Source organism: Myxine glutinosa, chromosome 7, assembly GCF_964187855.1.
Source record: "Myxine glutinosa chromosome 7, kmMyxGlut1.1, whole genome shotgun sequence".
In the NCBI taxonomy this organism is placed as follows: domain Eukaryota; kingdom Metazoa; phylum Chordata; class Myxini; order Myxiniformes; family Myxinidae; genus Myxine; species Myxine glutinosa.
Window position 1 is genome coordinate 72,610,412 of NC_136267.1, and position 21,148 is coordinate 72,631,559.

Consider the following 21,148-nt stretch of genomic DNA (forward strand, 5'->3'; position numbering starts at 1 on the left):
GTGCTGTAAAGAGCATAAAAGACGCTCAAAAGGAGTCTCATAAATTACAAGCGATCAAAGAAGTTATAAAAGGTAAAACTGAATGAACTCCACAAGAACGACAAAGAATAATTGAAGTACTTGGGTCGGGTTTTCAAAAGTTTTAAATATTTTATTAGTATCACACGTAGAATGTACACACATGGAATGTAGGGACAATGACAGGGAGATCAGGAGAAGTGGTGGAAGTATTGGTCAGAAGAAAGTGGACATATGTTGTGTGCAAGAGACGAGATGGAAGGGAAGTGGTGTGAGAATGGTGAAGGGTAGGCAGGGACAGAAATACAAGTTTGTGTGGCAAGGGTGCCTGGAGGGCGTGAATGGTGTTGGTGTCCTGTTTTCTGAGGAGTTTGTAGACAGTGTGGTGAGTGTGACTAGAGTGAGTGATAGGTTGATGATGGTGAAAATGATGATTGGAAAGCTCTTGGTGAACGTCATCTCGGGATATGCTCCGCAGGTTGGTCGAAGCGATGAAGAGAAGGACAAGTTCTGGTGTGCGATAGAGAAGCTGATGAAAAACGTGAAAGATGAGGAAGTTGTTGTGGTAGGAGGAGACCTAAATGGACATGTGGGAAGGAGTATGGATGGTTTTGACGGAGTTCATGGGGGTTACGGATATGGTGTGAGAAATGGAGAAGGTGAAAGGATTTTGGAGTTTGCTGATGGAGCTGATTTGTTGATTGTAATACTCAGTTCCAGAAAGAGTATAATAAGCTTGTTACATACACGTCAGGTGGGTCGACGACAACCGTTGACTACCTGATGGTGCGTAGGCGAGATAGGGGGCACCTCCGGGACACAAAGGTGATCCCGAGGGAGGAGGCTGTTCACAGCACCACTTGGTTGTCTGCGACATAAGGGTGAAAGGTGTGAGGAGAGCTCGGCGGGTGAAGTACCAACCGAGAATGAAGATGTTGAGGTTGAAAGAGGTGACAGTAAGGGAGGCATTAAAAGAGAGGCTGAGTAGGGCAGAGGATGATGTGGTTGAGCTTGAAAGTGGTTGGATGTCAATGAAAGATAGTGTGTTGGGAGCCGTTGGTGAGGTATGTGGATGGACAAAAGGACCACCGAGGCACTCGGAAACATGGTGGTGGGATGATGAAGTTGGAAAGAGGATTGACGAGAAGAGGAAGAAGGCGAAGGGTACGGGAGCAGAAACAGCAGAGCATGAAATTTGTAAGGCAGCCAAGAAGGCTGCAAAGAAAGAGGTAGCAAAGGCGCAGGAGGCATGTAGGAAAATGTTCGGAGAACGCTTGGATTCGGAAGAGGGTCAGAGAGCAGTATTCAGGATTGCAAAGCAGATAGCGAAAGAGAGGTGTGATGTGATGTGGGTGAGTTGCTTGAAGGATGAAGTGGGACAAATCGTTGTGGACCCAGACGGAATTAAAGGAAGATGGAAAAGATATATGGAAATGCTGTTGTATACAGAGAATGAATGGGATGGCAACATAGAGAGTAACCCAGTTTTAGGACCGGCAGAGAAGATAACTGAGAAGGAAGTTGAGGAAGCGAAAAAAGCAATGAAGAGTAGAAAAGCGGGAGTGCCGACGGGAGTTGTGGGAGATATGTTGAAGGCAGCAGGAAGTTGGGGTGCGAAGAGAATGACAGAGATCTGTAATCTGGTGGTGAAAGAAGGCTGCATTCCAGTGGCTTGGGAACTGAGTACCCTCGTCCCTCTATACAAGGGGAAAGGTGACCCTCTGGAGTGTGGCTCGTACCGAGCGATAAAGTTATTGGAGCATGGAATGAAGGTATTGGAAAGGGTGTTGGAGAGGAGGATAAGGAAGAAGGTGAAGACCGATGAAATGCAGTTTGGATTTATGCCAGGAAGAGGAACGACAGACATGCTTTTCATTGTGAGGCAGTTGCAGGAGAAGTACATGGAGAAGAGGAAGAAGTTGTTTCTTGGGTTTGTTGATCTGGAGAAAGCATTCGATAGGGTTCCACACGAAATATTGACATGGGCATTGAGGAAGTTAGGAGTGGAGGAATGGTTGATCAGAGTAGTGATGGTAATGTACAAAAGAGTGCGCACAGCTGTAAGGACAAAGGACGAGAACAGTGGTGAGTTTGAGGTGAAGGTGGGAGTGCATCAGGGGTCGGTACTAAGTCCACTACTATTTGTAGCTGTGATGGAGGTGCTGGCTCAGAACGTAAAGGAGGGTTTACCGTGGGAGTTGTTGTATGCAGATTATCTGGTGTTGATTGCGGAAAGTATGGATGGACTGAAGGAAAAGATCAACAAGTGGAAGGAATGTATGGAGAGAAAAGGTCTGAAGGTGAATATAGGAAAGACGAAGGTGATGGCAAGTGGTAAAGCACGTGGTGAGGTGGAAAGACCTGGGAAGTGGCCCTGTGCTGTGTGGAGGAAGGGTGTCGGAGTGAACTCCATTCAATGTACAATGTGCGCTGAGTGGGTTCATCAAAAATGTAGTGGTCTGAGAGGGTCATTAACCAGTGTGGCAGCTACATTCAAATGTAAGGTGTGCACAGAGGGCGCTGCAGATGGAGGAAATGTTGAGTTGGATCTTGGAGACGGCGTGAAGCTGGAAGGTGTGAAAACATTTTGCTACCTCGGAGACATGCTGAATGGAGAAGGTGGATCAGACTCGGCAACGGTTGCAAGAGTGAGCTGTGCATGGAAGAAGTTTCGGGAACTGAGTGGCATGCTGATGAGGAGGGGAGTGTCGTTGAAGCTGAAGGGAAAGGTGTATGCTGCATGTGTGAGAAGTGTTGTTATTTATGGGAGCGACATGAGTAATGAACGTAGAGCAGCAACAAAGGCTGGAAAGGGTGGAAATGCGAATGGTTCGGTGGATGTGCGGAGTATCGTTGAGAGAGAGGAAGACAAATGATGAATTGCGAAAGATGATGGGAATAGAGCCTGTGATTGATGCTGTGAAGAGGAACAGGTTGAGATGGTTTGGTCATGTGTTGAGGAAGGATGAAAGTGACTGGTTGAGAAGAGTGATGGAAATGAATGTAGAAGGAAGTAGAGGACGGGAAAGACCGAGAAAGACTTGGCTAAAGATGGTGGAAGAAGAAATGCGGGCAAGGGGGTTAACAAGGAGAGATGCAGAAAATAGGGCAAAATGGAGAAGATTGTCATGGGGACCGCAAGGCTAACCCCCGCTCTAGCAGGGAAAATGGCCTTTAAAATGCATGTTGTTGTTGTATTAAATGCCAAGTCTGTGTGTGTGTGTATATATATATATATATATATATATATATATATATATATATATATATTTCCGATGATATATATAGTTGCGGTTTTGAGTTTTGTATAATAAAGGTTAAATTTCCCCCTCATAGTTAGTCTACGGAGAGGTCCTATGGTTCTACGGAGAGGTCCTATGGTTCGCTACGTGTTGTACATGGACAAACGAGGGTGCGATCTTTAACAAAGCCAATTGATGGGGATATTTACAGGGGGTCATTTATAAGGGAAACATTTACTAAACTTTACTAGTGAAGGTTCTAAAAACCGGAACAATATATATATATATATATATATATATATACATATATATATATATATATATATATATATATATATATATATATATATATATATATATATATATATATATATATATATATATATATATATATATATATATATACAGTGGAACCTTGACTTACGAGTTTAATTCGTTCTGTGACCGAGCTCGTAACTCAAATTGCTCGTTTCTCAAATCAAATTTCCCCATTAAAATGCATTGAAATGCTATTAATCCGTTCCAGCCCGCCAAAAACCACACCAATTTTTTTTTAAATATACAGTATATATAAAAATATCTCGCGCTTTATATTTCACCTGTATGCAGCATACAAGTTGGCAGGATGGCCTGGACTGGAGGTACGCACACTTGACTCTAAAGTCTAAACTGTCCAGCCTGGGTTTGAATCCCGACCCAGCTATAACCTGTCATGGGTGAATCACAGGCAGGGTGATTCATCAATGTGTGTACCGCTAAACTGGGCGCCCCATTTGCGTCCCATTAGTTGTTGGATGTTAAGGATCTCACCGTGTTTTCCACAAAGAGAAGGCGAGCTATCGCCGGCACTCTGAACAAGTTGTGGCCTGGCATGCTCTTCTCCTCTGCCGTTATATACGTCCTCCTCGGCATCTTTTTCCAGAAGAGCCCTGTCTCGTCACAGTTGAAGATTTGCTGGGGGATGTATCTTTCGGCTTCTATCAGTTCGGCAAAAGTTATAATAAAATCTTCAGCTGCCTTCACATCCGCCTCACCAAGTCGACAACACGCACACCTCGCTCATGTTTTTTGACGATTGCGTGTTTTATATCCAAGCACATCATCCTCTTCTTCTTCTCAGTACCGTGTTTTCCACAAAGAGAAGGCGAGCTATCGCCGGCACTCAGAACAAGTTGTGGCCTGGCATGCTCTTCTCCTCTGCCGTTATATACGTCCTCCTCGGCATCTTTTTCCAGAAGAGCCCTGTCTCGTCACAGTTGAAGATTTGCTGGGGGATGTATCGTTCGGCTTCTATCAGTTCGGCAAAAGTTATAATAAAATCTTCAGCTGCCTTCACATCCGCCTCACCAAGTCGACAACACGCACACCTCGCTCAAAATAACCAACATGCGAAAACAAAAATGCAGCGATATACGGCAGATACTGTACTTGCACGGCAAGATAACCACGTGACCGGGTGGCGAAAGCTCGTAACTCAGATCTCGGCTCGCATCTCAAAGCAATAAACCGCCCGAGCGACGGCTCGTATCTCGAAAAACTCGTAAGTTGGGGCACTCGTCAGTCAAGGTTCCACTGTATATATATATATATATATATATATATATATATATATATATATATATATATATATATATATATTGGCTTGGCTCGGGTCTATACGCTCGCCTCACCATGCGTCGTGAGAGAGGAAAGGGCTTGTTTTAGCTGAAGATAATGACTGTACCTGAGTTGCTGTGTTGTCATGATTTACACCAATCGTAAAACAAATAATTATTTTGTACAAATTTATTGGTGGCGTTTGTGATATTACATTTTTATAAGAAATTTTAGTTGGCAATATGGCGTAAATGAATCAACCATTAGGACGGTACGAAAGGCCGAAGATAAAATCCGTTCCAGCGTTCATGCATTAGCTTCCATCGCAACATCATATGTCAGCAGGAGAGACACCCTTGTTGAAAAAATGGAGAAAAGATCGAGTGTCTGGATCGAAGATCAGAACCAGAAAACTGCTCCAGTGGATGGGCCTATTATAATAAGAAAGGCCATTCGTATCTACATCTACAATTAATCATCTACAATTACCTGAAGAAGGTAATTTATACATACGATGATACGAGTCGCCACCTGCCGTCATCATGATCAACAACAACAACAACAACAGGCATGTTAAGGCCATTTTCCCTGCAAGAGCGGGGGTTAGCCTTGCGGTTCCCATGACAATCTTCTCCATTTTGCCCTATTTTCTGCATCTCCCCTTGTTAACCCCCTTGCCCGCATTTCTTCTTCGACCATCTTCAGCCAAGTCTTTCTCGGTCTTCCCCGTCCTCTACTTCCTTCTACATTCATTTCCATCACTCTTCTCAACCAGTCACTTTCATCCTTCCTCAACACATGACCAAACCATCTCAACCTGTTTCTCTTCACAGCATCCATCACAGGCTCTATTCCCATCATCTTTCGCAATTCATCATTTGTCTTTCTCTCTCTCAACGATACTCCTCATCATCGTGATCGCAGTTCGATATTACATTCCGGATTAATTGCGACAAAAACGGCCAGCGTTTTCCCAAAGATTTTGATATCCTGAAATTCTGATTTCATTACATGGAAGAAGAAGAAGGAGAAGAACTGTTAAAGTCCCAGGGAGAATAACTGTCCACTGAAGAACTTGAATAACTTGTGACCCAGACGTCTCATGAAGAAGACAATGGAGAATATGATGAAGAGCCAGCAAAGGCAGAATTAACCACCAAACTGCTGGCGGAGCTCTTCAAGGCAACAAAAACTGCCCAATACATTTCTGTAAGGATAGATCCTTTTGTGGAAAGAAGCCTAAAGTTCAAGTGAGCCATGGAGTCAGCTTTAAATCCCTACACAACTTCACAGGGAGTTAAAACAGAAGGCAAAGCAAGTGCCGATAACACAATTATTTAGGCCTATTTCAACAGCTACCAGCAGCAATTCAACCCCTTCCACCAGCACTTCAATACCATTAGTCCATGGGCTGGATAGACCCACCATGCACCCCCCCCCCCCCCCCCCCCCCAGATTCCTCACCCACTGGTATATTTTTGTCCATTTGGGTCTCCTTGATGAAAAAAAAGATGTTAACAAGGAAAATGTGGGGATGGACTTTATGTTATCACCCTATTTTCATAGGTACCCCCTAGACGACATTTTGCGATTTTTGAATATTTAATTTAAGGGGGTATGGTTACTTTTTTGGCTAGTATGTCAGTATCAACAATCTGATCATTACAATTTATATATCATTTAAAAGGTAATTGAATTACCTCTCCAATGGTGTATTAATATTTCAGCTACCACCACTACTCATACATCTACAACCGTTCGAAGTGAATATATATCGACAAGTCTCATAAAACATCGAAAATATCCCCTCGTATACCAAAACATTTTTTTTTTTTTTTTTAAACAGGTACACGCTATTAATGAGTATTTATAAGATGGAAACACATACAAGAAGATAATCAAAACATATTTTGACTTTCAGATTATTATAAGCCTCAGGAAAATGTGAAAAACCAAGATGGCCGCCAAATCGTCATACGAAAATCTGTAAATTCTCATATTTTCCCTCTCAGATGAGATACATACATGAATGAAAGTTCCTTTTGTATGTTTTCAGACCCAAGGAATCCATTTCCACCAATGTGTTTAGAAAATAAGTACAACTTATCAAGATGGCAGCCATGTCCAATTGAAAATTGCTAAACATTGGTGATAATTGATAATAATAATATGCAGTACTAAAATAACAAATACAAAACTATGTTTCGTAACCTTTCGTAACCATGATTAATACCAAATATGATCAAAATCCATTCACCATGTTCACATTTGCAGACTGCAGAGCGGTCGCAAGGAAATCTCTCGGACGCCGCGTAACCCTAAACCACGGTGTTCCCGACTTTCCTCCGGGGGATACAATATTTAATCACCCATGGAAATCAAAACAAAATACAAAGTGAGTGAGTGAGTGATATGGAAGTTTTACAACCCTGTCGACACCTTAATGGATCATATTATGGTTAAAAACATGTCGACTATGCACAATAACAACTAAAAATTGGTAAAACCAAGGCAGGTCAACTACCAAACGGCAAATAACAAAATACAAAGACTTATTTCATTATGGTAATACTGAATTAAATGACCAGGTAATTAATGTGGACAGTAACATGGTAAATCACATCTGCAGAAACATAATACACATAATTATATTATGAAATTATTCCTAATTGATTAACAATGTTTTTGCAATATCAAAGAGCAAACTCTTTCATGAAACAGCTGGCTAAGTGCCATCATCATCATAATCATCGTCATCATCGTCTTGCGAGAAGTCGTCGACTCCTTCATCTTCATCCTCATCGGAGGCACCCGAATCATCTGAGTCCTCGGTGTCGGTATCACTATCTACATCCGCACGGTCGACTGGTAGTGCGTCTCCTTCAAACCACACCGGTTCAAGCTTGTCACCTTTTCCAACTTTCCAACCATTACCGTCTGCAGGACTTGAGACATCAGGTTGTGGAACGTGTGCCCTCTTCCAGATGGCCACCTGGTAGTTTACTCGCCTAATATGCTGATGCAGTACTGTTACGCAAGGGGGAAGCTGGCTGAGGTCAATATTCCGACCGAGATTAACTGCTCCATCAGGACTGCCACATTTCTCCTTAAGCATTGCGTAGCGTAAGTTGTCTACCTTCTTATACCGGGGTTTCCCGTAGATAGCACACGTGAATGCCTCCAATTCAGTGTACACAGCTTCAGGAACAGTCCATTCGTCTCCAAGGCTCGCTAACACAGACTGGAATGCTGGCATCTTTTGGAGCACTTTAATTGGCCATATTTTCCCAATGCCCTTGAAGGCACTAGTGGTATCACAGTGCGTAAATGCATGTAAGGCCATCACGGCAGTGCAGAACTGTTGACCATAGCCATGTGCAAGATCTGTGACATTTATGAGCCGCTTTTTATTTCCAGAACCTGTGTCGAATAGCAGTTACATCTAGGGTCGGAGCGTGATGAAGAGCAATGAAGAACACATCGCTATCTGGACTTCGGATACGTACAACCTGGTATCCTCTCTCTTGTGCATAGACACAGTATATGATGACTCGCGTGTCTGTCTCCTCTTGTGTTGAATACAGGGAAGTAATTTCAGTTCTTTTCGTTGTGTTTCCATCATCTGAGCTCAACATGTAGGCATGTCCTTCAACTACGACAACCATCTTATGCTGGAGCAGTTTTGAAGCGAATTCGTTCTCACTCCAAACATCACTCAGAACTTGGCTCAGTTGTATTTTGTTGTGATCATTCATTAAGAAGAGCTTCCAATTGATGGGTTTCTTTGTCAGTGGTCCACGGATAATCAACTTGTCTCCGCATCCTTGTCTTTCACGTCCATCCCCTTCACCGATTGAGCTTTGTACATGTCTGTGCTGAATACAATGTCGTTCTGCTTGGGAATAGCATCATATATTCTGTAAGCGATTTGTTGGAAATTGCCTGGGATGTCCTGCAAGGTGTGAAATAAGGCATTGCCATCTTGAATAATTAGGGTATCAGCTCTTGGTAGTGGAACATCTTCTGTATCCTTCAGGAGATACTGCAGACCCTTCGCTTTGTCCGTCTTGGCCAGGAATCCGTCTGCGGTACCCATGCTGTATGGAACTGGAGCGATAGGGTATCTCATCAAATTTTCAACATCTATAGCACCAGTGGGTTCCGCTCAAACCAACAGCTGTAATGCAACACTGCTGTGCTGCTTATATGCAAGGACCTTATTCTGAGTTGTCTTCAGTTTCACAGATTTGCTCATCACTCGAGTGTTTTTCGTCTCATCTTCTTCACTGGCTCAAAGAAGTGATCTTTCTTTTCAAGGCGATCAACTATGAACTGCTCCTTGGCTTTTTTACCAAGTTCCTCAGCCATCAGGACGTCTTTGAGCTTAGTGTCATCTGGGACATCGAAGGGGTTTAGAAAGCCGTTGATCGCATCAATGGTTTTTTGTACCATTCTTTCGCTCTTTTGAACTTGCGCTGGTATGAGATCTTTATGTTTGCGTCCACCAGGTGACTCTGATTGCATGTCAGCCATCGCAAAGGTCACGTCCACAAACTGAGCGCGCTCGTGTGTCGTCTTAACCCAACGCTGATATGCATTAAAGTTACCGAGAAGTCCTGTTAGCCCAGCTCCACAGCCACCGGAGCCTCCATGAGACTTTGCGTGCTTCATAAAGGTCTCCTCTATGGTCTTATCGACGGCACACCTACTTCCTGGAACTAACGATCTTGCTACACTGATCATCATCATCCCTTCATCAGCTGTGTTACACCTGGGTGAGTATCTTCAATGTTGGCCAGAAACACAGAGAAGAACGCCAGGTAACGCGATTAATTTTGGCCGTCGAAGCTGAAGAATATATCGGCCATTTTATCGAGATGTACTGGGCTCATCTACAGAGGAAGCTCCGCATAAGCGATTGAGGTTCATGGTGAACCTTTGATAGCAGTGACGGTGGTAACCATGCCGACTTGTGAGTGTGTCTGGAACCTGGGAACAGACATCGGGCATTCGATACGGAGACGTTTCTGCCTGTGAGAGTCGTTTTTTGCAAATCTCTTGAAGCTTGTCGAGTCTTTCTTGTGTAAGGTAAGTGAAGTTTTCCGGCGAAGAGTCTGTGAAATGGATGACACAGATATCAGGCTGATCTACAGGGTCATCTCCACGCTCTTGTTCACATTTGTGTCTTTTAGTCCGTTTCATCTTGATCACGGGCTACACATCGTTATGGAACATATACCTGAAATGATACAAAAACAGGATTCGGTCATAAACTGTACAAAACAACCTTTCATTGTTGTGACGATAATTTCACTATGGTACAAAAATGTTAAAACATAATTGATGTTCAGCAATTTTCAATTGGACATGGCTGCCATCTTGATAAGTTGTACTTATTTTCTAAACACATTGGTGGAAATGGATTCCTTGGGTCTGAAAACATACAAAAGGAACTTTCATTCATGTATGTATCTCATCTGAGAGGGAAAATATGAGAATTTACAGATTTTCGTATGACGATTTGGCGGCCATCTTGGTTTTTCACATTTTCCTGAGGCTTATAATAATCTGAAAGTCAAAATATGTTTTGATTATCTTCTTGTATGTGTTTCCATCTTATAAATACTCATTAATAGCGTGTACCTGTTTAAAAAATATATTAAAAAATATGTTTGGTATACGAGGGGATATTTTCGATGTTTTATGAGACTTGTCGATATATATTCACTTCGAACGGTTGTAGATGTATGAGTAGTGGTGGTAGCTGAAATAGTAATACACCATTGGAGAGATAATTCAATTACCTTTTAAATGATATATAAATTGTAATGATCAGATTGTTGATACTGACATACTAGCCAAAAAAGTAACCATACCCCCTTAAATTAAATATTCAAAAATCGCAAAATGTCGTCTAGGGGGTACCTATGAAAATAGGGTGATAACATAAAGTCCATCCCTACATTTTCCTTGTTAACATCTTTTTTTTCATCAAGGAGACCCTAATGGACAAAAATATACCAGTGGGTGAGGAATCTGGGGGGGGGGGGGGGGGGCACAGTGGGTCTATCCAGCCCATGGACTACATCCACCAGAAAATCATCACACAAACCTCCAACAACCACCTCACAATAAGGTGAGTTATTTTGCAATAATACAGAACTATTATGATACTAACACTTTGCTGCACCATTCCATACAAAGAAACATGTAAAACAGGCAAGAAAGGCTGTTTTAGGGTCAGATTTTTGGGAGCCTGGAACATATCCACAATTTCCCCATACATTTAATGAGTCCTCCAACGTGAATTCCTCCAACACGAGGTATCCCAGAACGTATCCCCCGCGTTGGAGGAAGGTTTACTGTATATAATTTAATTATATGAGATATGAAAGTAAAAAGTCTTGTTTAATATGAAGACAGTCGAGACTGTGATTTATGATGAAACAGCCTTCTGGTTTCATCACACAGCAGCCTCAATTCTTATTTATTTAATTAGACAGTATTTAGAATCGATTGAGTATAATTGTTTACACTTCCACAGAGAGGGGTGGGGGAGGGTCGAATTGGAGGAAATGTAGTTCGGCCAACCTCCATCGTCTGACCTTCAGTCATCCTGTGAGGTTTGGTTGAAATTGGATAAGGAACAACCGAATGTATAGTGGGTCCAATGGAGACACCAAGTTGTTTATTTTAGTATGATTTGAACACCGTATGATTTGAACACCTGTACCCTCTTATTCCAAATGCATAAAAATAGCGTTTTCTGAGCCCATCCCCCCTCCGATCATAAACCAAGCTGTAGAAAAAAGTTGTACCACAATCCAACTGTACATCATATGTGAAAATGTTCCTGGGGCATCACACTAACCGAAAAAGAAAGTCAAACCTTCTGTGTAGTGGGTATGCTACTTGACCAAATTTTTATTCCTTCGGCTCCTTGACTAATCATCTTTAACTCATATCAGCTCCATATCATAACCCTTGGATCACTTTTGAATTCCCTCCTCCTCCTCCCTCAAGAAGTGCTTCCAGCTCGACACACCTGTGGTTTTCTCGCTGTGCAGCAGAACTCTGTGGCAAGTTTCTCCACTCAGGCATGTGACATTGAGGAGGTTTCATTGCGTCAGGTGTTTTGACTCTCACATTCTGGCCGTTTATGGGGTGAAAAGCAATTTTCCCAGGTGTGGGAAGCATCTTTGAAGTCCTTTGGACAATGGTGGAACGGCATCAGCAAATTCCACCTGAACGAAAAAAAATAAAAATAAACAGAATCCAAAAATGCACATTATATTCATTAGTGTGGATCGGCTCGCTGTGCTCACCTCACCACACATCGCTACAGAGGTACAGGCTTGTTTTAACTGAGGATAATGACCTGAATCAACTCAAGTTGCTGTGTTGTCATGATTTATACCAATCATAATACAAACATTTCTTTTGTACAAATGTATTTGTAATATTGGTGATATTGTAATAAAAAAAGGTCCAAGTGGTCTAAAGCTCTAAATGGTCAAGGGTCCAAGATTGTCTAAAGCATCTTATGGGTCTTTGGGGTCTTAAATGGTATTGGGGGTCTTTTGGGTCCTCTGGGTGTTCAAAGGTCTAAGGGGTCTCAGCAGTAAAAAGGGTCGAAAGGTATATTCCAACAGAATGTAATTAATAGACAAGAGGCAACTGACATTAAACAGTACGCAATTGATAGATACATAGTCACACAGCTTCATGGACCGTGTTTTTCGATTATATATCTATATATATTTATATCTATATATATATATCTATATATATATATACACACACACACACACACACACACACACACACACACACACACACACACACACACACACACACACACACACACACACACACACACACACACACATATATATATATATTTGAAGACGACGTTTTGGTCACAAATACACATACATACATACATACATACTGTTGTGGTTTTTAGAACCTTCACATGTAAATTTAGTAGTAAATTCCCTTATAAATAAACCCCTGTGTACATTTCCCCTTAATTGGCTGTTAATTGAAATAAGTGCACCTTAGTTAGTCCACATTGCAACACGTAGCAAACCATAGGACCTCTCTATAGTTATATCATTATTCTGTGTTGCAGGTAAGGCTGTGTTTCTAATAGTTGACTCTCCGTTGCATCAAATCAAATAAGATAAGATAGGATCCCTTGCGATATCCACATGGCCTCCTAAAAGCGCCAGTACGGCGGCGTTCGCCGCTACTGCTTTGGGTTGTTTTCAGCATCTGCAAAACTCCATTGCCCACGAGGTCATCTCGGAGAAGAAGGGCGTGGCCCCACCTCGTCATCAAAGGTGGAGCCAGGGAGCCCCCTAAAGACCAACCAGGAATCGGTGGGCATGGCTTGAGAGGGCGTGGACAAAAAGATCTAGCAGGTTCGTGAAGGTTCCATGGGGGTGGATATAAAACCCTGGGTGCAAGGCCCCCACCAGAGGACACATGAGGCAGAGACGCGCAGACGAGCAAGGAGAAGGTACGAGCGGATGAGCTTCAGAGGCACACGAGAAAGGAGCACTGGAGAGACGCATAAGGAGGCTGAAGACCGGGGTTTTCGTGACTGAACCAAGAACAAGTCCGTGCCCACGGGACACCAACGGCGTGCCGCGATTCACGGACTTCCCTGCCGCCCGTTCTGTGGACCGTCTGCCTTCTCATCCCTCCAGCCATTCCTGCCTGAGAACCCCCATTAGTGTACGTGAGTTTGTCCTGTTTGTCTTGTCCCTGGTTAATAAGTTAAGCCTGTTTAAGAATTGCGCTGTGTCTTCTGTAAATTACTTTCGTTTCTTTCTTCTCCTTTGGTTTCTTTGGTTGTGTAAATAGTTAATAATAAATACCTGTTCCTCCTTACTTTCGTTTCTTTCTCATCCGATCGCTTTAGTGATTTCCCGATTGAGTACCTGTGGCACGATTTTGGGCCGAACCGCTTCACAATCGGGTTTAGTCATGGTTTACGGCTCGCGCCGCAGTTCGCTTTGCTCGGCGCAATCCATCAATTACGCTGCGGCACGGGCGGCAGTATTTTCTCGCTGACAGCCGGTGGTAATACTTAGGTATTAAGACTAATTGGGCTTAGGACCCTACGTACCATCGGCCGGAAGTGATGTCATACTTCCAGGACCGGCGGAGACAGCCAGCTTAACAGGACAAGGGGATTAACCCCCCACCCCTTGCTAACGGGAGTGCCGTCCCCCGGATCCGTAACAATTGGTGTCTGGGAGTGGGATTTGGACCCGAACCAAATTTTTAAAACATCGAAAAATTTGGTCGAAATTACGAGCGGCCGAAATTTTATTTAACATTCCAAATTAAAGTCGCGCCATGGATGATCAAGGTGATCGGATGCCGGTGGGGGTAGAAGAAGAGGGTTTGGAGGTAACCCAGGACCCCAGGGAGGAATTGGAGGAGAGCGATGAGGATGTGGTAGACGAGGTTTCGGGCGCACAGGAGGGCGGCGCCTCACGCGAGGTTGCAGCAGCACCAAATGGCGCCGCGCATGTGACTGCAGCAGCCGCGCCCGCGGCGCCGATGAACTGGGACCTATTCATGGTGCAAATGCAGGCTTTCATAGTAAAAACGGAGGGAATGGAAAGCAGAATGATGGGAACAATGAGGGACAAAGCGAGGGGTACCAGTGACCAAATTGGGAAGTTAGACAGCAAATTGGAGCAATTAGACAATAAGTTTGAGGGGTTAGACAACAGGTTGGAAGGGCTAGAAGGTAAGTTGGGGGGCCAACTGGAGGACGTGGGTAATCAAATTGGGGAAATGAAGGATGGGTTAACGGGGTTGGAAAACAGAATGGCCGCCCAGGAGGACCAAATGGAAAGGGTGAAGACTGGGTTAGAGGGGTTAGAAAACAATATAGAAGGCAAATTGAGGGAAATAGGGGAGCAATCCACCCAGGAAATTAAACAAATGGGGGATCAGATAGAGGAGGTAAAAATCGGGTTAGAAACCAAATTGGACACCCACAAGGGGGATTTGGAGCATATGAGGGCGGCATCTACCAAAGAGATGGGAGAGATGGGAGAGATGGGGGAGGACATAAGGCGCGGAGTGAGCGAGGAGGTCGCGGGGGTACGCGAGGAGGTAAAGCGGGGTGAGGAGCGCATGGAGAAAGAGGTGAGGAACAGCACGGCTTGGTTACAGGGGGGAATAGAAGACCTGACGCGGGGAGTAGAGCAGCTGACAGTGGGACAAAACGAGTTGGGGGAGCAGGTGGAAAAGAACACGGCGGTGATAGGAGGGTTGAAAGCAACCCAGAAGGAAATAAAGTAAGAGCTTATAGCTACGAAGAAAGAATGTCAGATGGTACACGAGGGGTTGACAAAGAGGTTGGACGAGGTGACAGAGGCAATGGAGACAAAAGAACGGGAAGTCAGGACGCACATAGAAACGAGCAAGGTGGCCTTGGAGGAAGAAATTGAAGGGGCGCACCGGGAAATAAAAGAGGTGAAACAAAAATTAGAGGAAGTGGAGGAGGGGGTATGTGAAATTAAGAAGAGACCAATGGAGACTAAGAAGGAGATAAAGGAGGAGGTGATGGAATTGGTGCAAGGTCTGTGCTCACAGCGTGATGATGTGCTTACTGACCAAATAAAGTTTACAGGTGGTGGACGAGGAGCGGAAGAGAAGAGGTGCCGAGGTGAGTGGCGATATGCTCGGGAATATATATGGTGTGAGGGGAGATTCAGTGAGCTTGGGTGTTGGTCTCGACCCGGGCGTTCGTGAAAGGCCGTTGGTGAGGTGTGCGACTGGTGCAGAGTGGGTGGAAGGAGAATGTGTGCAAGGAGGTCCGACGATGGGGAATGCGCGGGGTATTGGTGAGCAAGGGTGTGCGGGTATGGAATGGGTAGCGGGTTGCGGAGGGGCGACCCAGGCATCGACACCGACAGGGGTAGTGTTCAGAGGGACGGGGGATGCACGAGAGCCCCCCGGGAATAGTGTACTGTGGGGGCCCGAATGGTTCGGCCCCGCGCTAACCCCACAAGGAGCGACGCACGGGGTCCGGCCCTCGGGCGCACACAAGGTCCCACTCGCGCCGTATGACGGCAAGAGTAATCTGAGGGCGTACCTGGCGCAGTTTGAATATGTATGTAGGGGCAACGGTTGGAATCCGGACGATGGTGACGTACACCTTGTGGGGGCACTGCGCGGCGCGGCAGCGGAGGTGCTGACGGCTTTACCACCGGATGCTCGCATTAGCTCTTTCACGAGCCTCGATTCAGTATACAAAAAAAAAAAAAAAAAAGAAGCCCTGCCAGCCCTCCGCGTGGCCTTAATTAATCGTTTCGGCATTGAACAACAAAGCAAGCTTGTTAAAGCTCAGCTTGCTCAGCGAAAACGCAAGCCCCAGGTGACCATCAGGGAACTTGCCCATGACATTCGCCGCGCAGTGGGAATCGCACACGTGGACATGGCAGCGAGTTCCAAGGAAAGCTTGGCGCTGGATCACTTTATCCAGGCTCTTCCGGATCTGGAGCTCCGACAACAGCTCGCCATGTGGCGCCCACAGACCATGAGCCAGGCGGCCGACGCTGCAGCCCGTTGGGAGGCAGCGAGGCCCCTGGCCCGGGGAGGCGAGCGCCACGCAATGGCGGTGTGTCAGGTAGGGCCCGTGACGGGTGGCGGCCCCCCGGGGGGCCCTGACCTGGAGAGCATGGTCCGGAGGCTGGTGGACCGGCGCCTGGCGGAATCTGGACCATGGCTGGCGGCCCCGGCGGTGGCACCCTGTGGGCCACGGCAGAGTACACCAATTCGGACATTGAGAGGGGGAAATTTGGAATACCGGAGGCAAGCACCTTACCAGGTGAGGTGCTATAATTGTGCTCGGCTGGGTCACCGTGCGTGGGAGTGTCGAGCTCCACGCCGGGACGCTCCCCGGCAGCCGATGCCCTCAACTCCGCCCCGTATAGATCGGCCTAGCCGACCTCAGAAACCCCCCCGCCAGAGCCCGGGAAACTAGAAGGTGCCGAGCATGCAGGGCAGTGTTCGGCAATAGGGGATGGAGAAGAGCCCTCATTGACGCGACAGGTCATTCATTGTGGCCAAATTGGAACAGGTAGCCTCACAATTCGATGCAAAATTGCCTGCGTGGGGGTAGACACCGTGGTGGACACAGGAGCCAGCGCCACGATCATCAGCCCTATGATCCTTAATTTGAGTGCAGACGGCTGGGATAAAATCCAGCGTCTGGAAAATCATCGTTTGCAGCTGGCTACCGGGGTAACGGCCCCGATCATAGGGCGTGGTTTTGTGACCCTCAAGTTGGGGTCGGTAAAGAGCGAGATAGAGGTTTGGGTAGCCGAGGTGTGCGACCCATGCTTAATAGGGTTGGATTTGTTGACTGCCAGCGGTTGTAAAATCGACTTGTGCCGGGGGATCCTGCAAGTGGCAGTAGAGGAGCTACCATTGGAGGGGGTGAGCACGGCTGAGAGGGTGGAGCTGGAGGCTCCTGAGGCCGTGACCATCCCTCCGGGGGCCGAGGCCGTAGTGCCGGCCCGATGGTTAGCTCGCCCAACATGGCAGGAGTCCTGCGGCCTGGTCGAACCGGTGGCAGCGCAATCCATACCTGGCTTAATCGTGGGCCGCACCCTTGTAAAAATGGACGGTCCGGTGGTGGCCGTCCGAGTAATTAATATTAGCACAGAACCACGCGCTATAGTATGGGGCACGAAGGTAGCTGGCTGCACCCCAGTTAGAGAAGTCGCGTTATTGAGGGGCGAGAACGTCCAGCCAAGCCGGCCCTAGGGGGAGCCCTCAATAAGTACTAGGAATTGGCCCGATCCCATTTGCGAGATGGTAAATCGAAGTAGCGTAGAGTTGGAAGGTAACCAGAGGTAGGCCTTGCACAAACTCATTGGATCCCATTTGGATCTCTTCTCCTTGTCCCCCGAGGATATTGGACGTACGGGCCTGGTGAAACATCAGATCCACACCGGTGAGGCCCGGCCTATTCGTCAGCCCGCCCGACGGCTCCCTTGGAGCAAGAGGGAGGAAGCTGACGAGCAGGTAGAAAAGATGCTTGATGCAGGTGTCATCGAGCCCTCGGGAAGTCCTTGGATGTCGCCCGTTGTGCTGGTTAAAAAGAAAGATGGGACCACGCGTTTCTGCGTGGACTATCGCCAGCTAAACAACGTGACACTCAAGGACTCATATCCCCTGCCAAGAATTGACGATACCCTCGATGCCGTTGCGGGCTCAAATTGGTTTTCGACTTTAGACCTCAAGAGTGGGTATTGGCAGGTGGAGATGGATAGGGCAGGGAAGGAGAAAACGGCATTTTCCACAGGTAAGGGGCTGTATCAGTTCACTGTGATGCCGTTTGGTTTGTGTAACGCCCCCGCCACCTTTGAGCGATTAATGGAACATGTACAAGGCGGCATGCCATGGCAATCATGCCTGGTATACCTGGATGACGTCCTAGTACATGCCAAGACATTCCCCCAGGCAATAGCTAATTTGGACCAGGTGTTTGGGTGCCTCAGACAGGCAGGGTTGAAGCTGAGTCCGAGTAAATGCACCTTGTTTGCAAGAGAGGTGGCCGATCTAGGTCACGTTATCGGTCGCGAGGGGGTAAAAACAGACCTAGGCAAAATTACAGCGGTAGAGGAGTGGCCCGCACCACGTACCATCAAGGAGGTGCGGGGATTTTTGGGACTCTGCTCCTACTACCGGCGTTTTGTGGCGAAATTTGCGGAGTTGGCCCGTCCCCTCCACCGGCTTACGGAGAAGGGGATGCAATTTAATTGGACAAGGGAGTGCCAAGAGGCCTTCCTAAAATTGAAGGGGTGTTTGACATCCGCACCCATTCTAGCTTACCCCACGAGTGACGGGACATTTACCCTGGACACGGATGCAAGCCAGGAAGGATTGGCGCAGTTTTGTCCCAGACACAGGAGGGCGTGGGGAGAGTGATTGCTTATTATAGTCGGGCCTTAAGTAGGCCCGAACGAAATTATTGCGTCACCCACAAGGAACTATTGGTGATGCTGGCTGCCATGAACCATTTCCACCCGTAACTGTACGGGCGGAAATTTTTGGTTCGAACTGACCATTCCTCCTTGCAATGGCTCCTTCGGTTCAAGGAACCGGAGGGCCAAATTGCAAGGTGGTTGGAAAAGTTGCAGCAGTACAATTTTAATGTGACCCATAGGGCCGGGAAGGCCCTATGGTAATGCGGACGCACTCTCTCGGCGTCCTTGTCTGGGAGAAATCTGCAAATTTTGTGCGAGACACGAGGAGAGGACCCAGTTGGGCGATTCTGCCCCGATCCTCGTCGTCCGGGCAACCCGGGTGAGGGGGCCAATTTTGCCACAAACCGCAGATGAAGAATTCGGAACTTTGGCGTGGAGCACGGCCCAGCAGGAGGATCCTGTCCTGGGACCGGTGTATGAATGGGTCAAATTGGGGCAAAGACCTAAGGGGGAAGAGGTCACCCCCCTCGGGGCACAAACGAAGACGTATTGGGCTCAGTGGCAAATCCAAGAATTGAAAAGTAACATCTTGTATCACAAGTGGGTGGAGGTTCCCTCTCAGAGAACTTCCTGGCTGGTGATAGTCCCTGACAAATTTAAGAACGTCATATTACAACAGTTGCATGGTACCCGCTCCGGCGGCCATTTGGGCAGGACAAAGACTACATCTCGGGCCCGCCGGAGGTTCTATTGGGTGAATATGGGGCGTGACATACAGGACTGGTGTCGGAGATGCGACACCTGTTCTGCCAAAAAGGGACCAGCACGGAGGACGAGGGCCCCCCTTCAATTTCACCAGGTGGGGGCCCCCCTTGAGTGGGTGGCTATGGATATTCTCGGACCGCTGCCCCGCACCCGCCAAGGTAATAAGTACATCCTCGTTGTAATGGACTATTTCACCAAGTGGCCGGAGGCCTACGCCCTCCCCAACCAAGAAGCCGGGGTGGTAGCGCAGGCCTTCGTGGAAGGATTTGTATGTCGGCATGGGATTCCACAGGAGCTGCACACTGATCAGGGACGAAATTTTGAAAGCCAATTGCTAAAAGATGTGTGCAGACTCCTGTCAATTCGGAAAACCAGGACAACGCCCTTGCGGCCACAATCTGACGGGATGGTGGAAAGATTCAACAGAACATCGATACAACAACTCATTGTTCACCACCACCCGTCAGGATGACTGGGACCAACATCTCCCATACTTGTTGATGGCCTACCGAACCAGCCAGCACGGGGCCACCGCATGCAGTCCAGCGCTGCTTATGTATGGGCGGGAGTTGCGGGCTCCCGCCGACTTGCTATGCGGTCCCGTGCCAGACACCACAGATATCCCGCCGAGGGAGGGTTACGCACGTCACCTGGAGGAAGGCATGGAGCGGGTCCATGCCTTCGCCTGCCGCCAGCTCCATCTGGCGGGGGCCAAGATGAAGCGTAGGTACGACCACCGGAGCCAGGGGAGCCAGTACGCTCCGGGGATGAAGATTTGGTTCATTAATCCCCGGAGGCTGAAGGGTAGGTGCCCAAAACTCACCTCCCCTGGCAAGGCCCGGGAGTCGTCCTGTCGCAAGTCTGTGACGTGGTCGTAAAGATCAAAATGGGGCCACGGGCCCTCCCTCGGATCGTCCATGCCGACCGTATAAAGACCTCGTGGATTGCCTCGGCTTTAGATGCCGAGGCAGGACCCAGTACCTCTTGCGAAGGGGGCTCGTAGTGTCAGAGGACTGGGGGGTGATAGTGGGAGATGCCCGATGTGGAGGAATGGCAACTCTGCCATCCCTCGCATCCCCGGGCACATGAGCTATAGTTTATGGGGTTTGGCAGTGTAAGCTCGCCGAGGGAGGGTTTGGATAATGGATTAGGGATCTAGAGAATTGACCACAGGTGCCATGAGAATTAAGTAGCGACATGTACCTGTAGAGGGGACGTAGAATAGATTAGGTGGATTATAACGACGAGGAAGCGCAATAGTATAAGGGGCGACGGGGAAACGCGAGTTTTAGAAGGGCACCAGGTAGATCAGATGATGCCGTGTGTGTGAGAATATTTGTGTTGAGCAAATGAGGCAATGCTCGTGAATGGTGCCGTGTGTGTGAAGGAGGTGATGGAGCAGCGTATTGTGAAAAGTGTGAGGCGATTGTGCATTGTATTGAATGAAGAAGCCTGGGAGGAAAGGAGGGTGCAAGAGCCACCAGGTGTGCGTGAGCACAGGTGTGCAAGTGAGTGAACAGGTGTATGGAGAATGGTTGAATGAAATAATTGGTCTGGAGT

The 21,148-nt window shown here is 47.0% G+C and overlaps 1 protein-coding gene across 3 annotated transcripts in view; it reads right to left on the reverse strand.

Moving 5' to 3' along the window:
* TENT2 (terminal nucleotidyltransferase 2) overlaps positions 1-21,148 on the reverse strand; it is a 128,248-nt gene that overhangs the window by 98,474 nt on the left and 8,626 nt on the right. For all 3 annotated transcript variants that reach the window (XM_068122547.2, XM_068122546.2, XM_068122549.2), the window contains exon 2: positions 11,902-12,100. In XM_068122547.2, coding sequence (XP_067978648.1) covers positions 11,902-12,053 — 152 coding nt within the window. In that variant the 5' untranslated portion in view covers positions 12,054-12,100. The remainder of the gene's footprint in view (positions 1-11,901; positions 12,101-21,148) is intronic.